Here is a 5,183-nt window from a genome sequence, read left to right on the forward strand (position 1 = left end):
CTACGTAGAAGTGGAGTCGGATATAATTCTTTTTTTTTTAGTTAGTAAACCTTATTTTATTTATATATATTTTCTTTTTCTTTTTTTTTGAGTAATTACTTATATATTCTTGAAAAGTTTTCGACTTTCTGATTATCTCTCTTAGAAGGTTAATATTGAAAATACCTTTTTTACGTTTCAACTATTTCAAATATACTACTGGAGTTTAATTTCGTTAATGAACGATTAGCAATAACTGTTATCTGTATGAAATTACTATTTTGCACTTTCAAATATACTTTTCCATCATTATCGACTTTGCTTATTTGCTCTTAAGTTAGGGGTACAAAGAGTATTTTAATTTTTGATCTTTTCAAATATACTCTTCTACCATCACCAATATTTCTTTTTTGCCCTTAAGTTAAGGGCAAAATAAGTATTTTAATTTTTTTTTTAACTCTAGTAGATATTTAACTGACGTTTAATCCAAATTAATTTAACGGATGGTAACTGCAGGAGTATTTTAGAATAACGGATGAACATATGAGGGATATATATTGGAAAGAAGAAAAAAAAATAAGGGCAAATGAGATATTTCTGAAGTTTTGAAAAGTATATAGGCAATTATTCCTTTAATTTAATATTAAAAACTATGAGAGTATATCTGCGGCAAAGAATTCAAAAGATACGATGCGCCGAGAAAATTAATATTTCGCGACCTATTCCAACACCTGAGAATGAATGCTACTGCAGAAATAAGTGACCACAATTTTGTCACATATGGTGAGAAAATTTCTTAAAAGGGATTTAAGTAACCAAGAATTATTTTTGGTATTCAATTATTGAGAGGCAGTTTCCAATTGGTATATTATTTTCTCAAGGAAGATATATACAAGTCAAAAAAAGATAACTTGGATTTTAACAGGCCATAATGTATATAGAAATTAAGATATATACTTTTTAATTGGTTGTTGATTGAGAGAGTTGTATCCTTTTGAGAGGATTTGGGCTGAAATTATTATTTTTCCACTTTTGTCAAAATCAATTTGATGTCGTTTGATTTGACGATCAGAGCAGTTGGAAATAATTTATAGTATTTAAAGTTACTAGAAACTAAATTTTACTGAATTTTTCAATCTAGGCATTCTGCTCTACATCAAACCGTCTTAAATTTGACTATTTTAATGATTGATTAGATGTAACTTGGCCTCTTGATTCAGGCACTACAACAGAATTCGGTTATAGGGACACATGTTTGGAACACTTTTGAGTAAGTGTCCTATTTATCCTAAAACTTAAAAAAATATCTACTAATGCCTAAATATAAAGCCCAATACAACCAAAAATAAAAGATTACTCTACTCAACCCACCACACCCAGTCCATTTGGCCCGATTACAAACAGAAAAGAAAAAAAAAAAGAGAAAAATTAATTACCATCTTTTTTTCTCTCTTCACTCAATCCACTGGAATTCTAGACGAAGAGCTTTTCCTGTCGTCCTCCTCCGCCACCGCAGCCAACGAGATAGACTTTCGGCGGTTGTTAAATGCTTAAATAAGTGTTGATAAATTAGCAGCACTCTTTTAGATTATAGCGACACTCTTTAACTGTCACTATATACCTAGCGACCCCACATATAGCAACACTTTTTAAAAGTGTCGGTAATTTTAGCTAGCAGCACTTTTTTTACATGTACCTACATTTAAAAGTGTTGCTATAGACCGTTTTTGTTGTAGTGAGGCCTAATTAAGCCACGTTGCAAAAAAAGAAGTGTAAAGACGGAATGAGAGGGATATACGAAGAACCGATTCTTTCACAAAGACAAAAATATTATCAATTTATTCTCAAAACTTTTATTACATTAACTGAGTGCCATGTCTATATATAGAGGTGAAACTTGAATCCTACTAGAAAAAAATAATAAATTCTAATATATCTCTAAGCCTAATTAGAGTACAAATAATCAAATAGCTGGATCAAAATAAAAAAAAATACAAATTTTTTTGGAAATAATCGAAAAATGGCAGAATGGCTTTGCCATTCGACATGTAGATCTCGAAAAATATATTCCAAATTAGGATTGTATGCCGAAATCGGATATTCAAGCGAAAATTTTAGCCGTTTAAAGATATCTCGGCTCACTTTGGTTAAGTTGTGTTTTTTCAAAAACTTTAACACTAAATTGGCCGCATCACCTATATACTTAAAACATGGTACTCTTCTATACATGTGTAGAGTTTATACCACTATAAGCCTCTTTCGATATACATATCTGACACTATACGGAATACATTTAAGTAGTTAGGATGGGATGGAGGGCTGAGGGAGGAAAGGGTCGCGGTGGGGCAGGAGTAGGGCGGGATTGAAGGCGGAGAATAGGATGAGGGCGACGGTGACGAGGGCAGAGACGAGGGACAAAACGACCATTATTGCGTTTGGTACACCGCCTTTCACCTCTTGTGCGTACTTCTCGGCCGCCAGCGCAAGCACCGTCAACGGAAAAGAGTACGCCCACCATGCCAGACTGAAGGTCCTCATCGATCGCCAAAATAGCGCCGGTCGTGAGACCTGCATATATAATTGTGTTCATTAGGTCAATGTACATACATTATTGTGTTCACTTTTGTGACGATGGCGGAGTGCGACTCTTCTCAAGAAAATTTTACTGAGACTGTGTGGTGAGCCACGTAATTTAGTTCTTGCATTAATTTCTTTCGGTCTAAAATTTTTTTGTCAAAATCATCATAACACTTATTGAATAGCATATTTAGAAAACATCCACTAGAGAAAAATGAGGTGGTCCTTATTCAATTTTTTTTTATTTATTTATTTTTTTTTGGTGGGGATGGATGTATGCATGCATTTCTTTGGTGGGGATGGATGTATGCATGCATTTCTCAACAAGCAACGGAGAATTTCTTTGCCTATTTACAACATATATCTCATAATAATAGGTATATCAAAATCAAAATATAACTCATTAATGCTTCAACTACTAATTATTGAGACTAATTGATTCCTTATTAGATTATGTAGATAATGTACATAGACACCACGTGGAGACAATAATTCTCATGCATCGATGGATTCATATATAAGCAAGTTATTGCGTGTGCAAACACGACTTAAACCATACTTAATCATAATCAATTTGGATACCTATTCCCAAAAATCAAAATATTGTGGAAATAAATAATCACGTTTATATATATATATATATATATATATATATATAGACTGCTAAGCTATCGGTAGTATGAAGGTCTCTGTGCTACCAAGTTATGGTTTTCAAAGTGACGATCGATTGTCTTAGACACGATCTACGCTATTCAAAATATTTAGAAGCCAAATTTTCTATTTTTTTTCAATATTATTTAACTAGTGATCGAAAAGCCTCAAAATTGACAATTTTAATGGCCGATATTGTAATGCGTTTATAAATTTAACAGTATAAAACAATTCGAATCCGAAGAAATTTTTATAGAAAATTTTTTATACTATTTAGAGTAAATCAAATCTAGCGGAGCCGAACGTCAATTTCAAAGCCGCATTATTGAAAGCAATTTAGTAGCACGAAAACCTCTGTACTACTAACAGTGTACCGGCTAGATTCTCTCTCTCTCTCTCTCTCTCTCTCTNGACAGGCAGTATTTCCGGCCCTTGGTGAACCACTGCCCGTACACTTTCACGTCCAGCACCAGAATTGGGACCGCAAACGCCCACCTGCACGTGCATATGTTAATTAAAAACATGCAGGTACGTAAAAAAAAAAAAAGAAAAGAAAAAAAAAATTAAATCATTAGTTAGTTTTTTTTTTTTTTTTTTTTTTTTTGTTATGTACGTATAGAGGATTGACTTTTAGATATTTATTTTCATTTATTATTATTTTGTTGTTCTTTTGAATGCTGTCGCAATACTAATATTTCCTAACAGTCCACGTTATTAAGAAGAAAATTGGTAAAAATGTACAGAATGTACCAATCTTTTGAAAATTTGATTTCATTACATAATCTTTCAATTTGTTTGATTTGAATCAGTTGCGGCATTTTGAGCATGAAGTATATTCATTAAACATGCAAAAATAAATAACGCATTTAAATTTTAAAGTCAAAATGTCGATTGCTAACTCAAAATAAAGTGTATAAATATATATAAAAAGATAAACAGTTATTTCATATATACTACATACCAGAGGACGTGGTACGCGGGGCGCTCGGGACGGAGGAAGGGCGAGGGGGCGCACTGGAGGAGGAGGAGCGCGGAGGCCCACGGGGCGAAGAGGTAGTTGACGCCGACGTGGTGGCCGAGCTCGGCCTTAAAGCAATCGAAGCGGCAGGCGCAGCGAATTGCGTACAGAGCGCAAAGCACGACGAGGGACGACAGTGCGAAGGACCAGAGAACGTCGAAGGCGGCGGCGGGGAGGAGGTGGAGGATAAAGTGGAGCGCCCGGGGGTCGGCGGCAGAGAGGGTCTTCCATAGCAGGGCTTGGGCGCAGAGGGAAAGGCTTATGCGAAAGTAACCCGCGTGGAATCTCGTTAAAGCTGACAGCTTCTGCAGAAGTGTTTTTTGAACAAGTTCTGCTCCGGGGGAATGCAGATTTTCTGAATATCGATGCTCCATTAGTTACTTGCTAGAGAGAGAATGAAGTAAGGGGATAGCATACAATATTGGTTGTTGGTTAGTTCTATTACTTATTAGCATGTATTTATAGAGAGGGAGAGAGAGAGAGAGAGAGAGAATATTGGGTGGAACACAATTAAAAATTGAATTGAGAACAGTGAAAGTGATACAAAGGTCAAACTATGTGTTCAAATGCATCAATGAGGTTTCTAGGAGAAATATGTAACATTCCAATCAAATTTTGATAGTTTTGGTTGAAAAGTTGAATTAATGAAGAATATATATATATATATATATATATATATATATATATATATTAAATAGTTTGCAAAAGAGTGGACACTGTCATTAAATATAACACATCTGTCCTTATTCTATTCAATACTCTCTTTTATGTCTAAACTCTTATAAGTTTTTTGAATAGGCCAATACATATAAATTAATTAAAAAAAGAGTATTAAATAATTTAGCTGCATGCCAGAAAAATTAGCCGGTATCACAAAAGGATAAGTAGCAACGTGTTATGAATATAAATATTTAAAACATTATTCTCTCGCAACTTAAGCTTTTTAAGCCTCACCGAA

General features: G+C 34.1%; 1 protein-coding gene across 1 annotated transcript; it reads right to left on the bottom strand.

The window, feature by feature from the left end:
- LOC109722562 (S-type anion channel SLAH1-like) lies at nt 2,514–4,820 on the bottom strand. The gene is made up of 3 exons (XM_020250656.1): nt 4,169–4,820; nt 3,622–3,702; nt 2,514–2,547 (listed from the first exon to the last, which is right to left on the bottom strand). The coding sequence occupies exons 1-3, from the start codon at nt 4,597–4,599 to the stop codon at nt 2,514–2,516; spliced, it is 546 nt and encodes a 181-aa protein (XP_020106245.1). The 5' UTR covers nt 4,600–4,820.

Source organism: Ananas comosus, linkage group 16 (genome assembly GCF_001540865.1).
Source record: "Ananas comosus cultivar F153 linkage group 16, ASM154086v1, whole genome shotgun sequence".
Taxonomy (NCBI): domain Eukaryota; kingdom Viridiplantae; phylum Streptophyta; class Magnoliopsida; order Poales; family Bromeliaceae; genus Ananas; species Ananas comosus.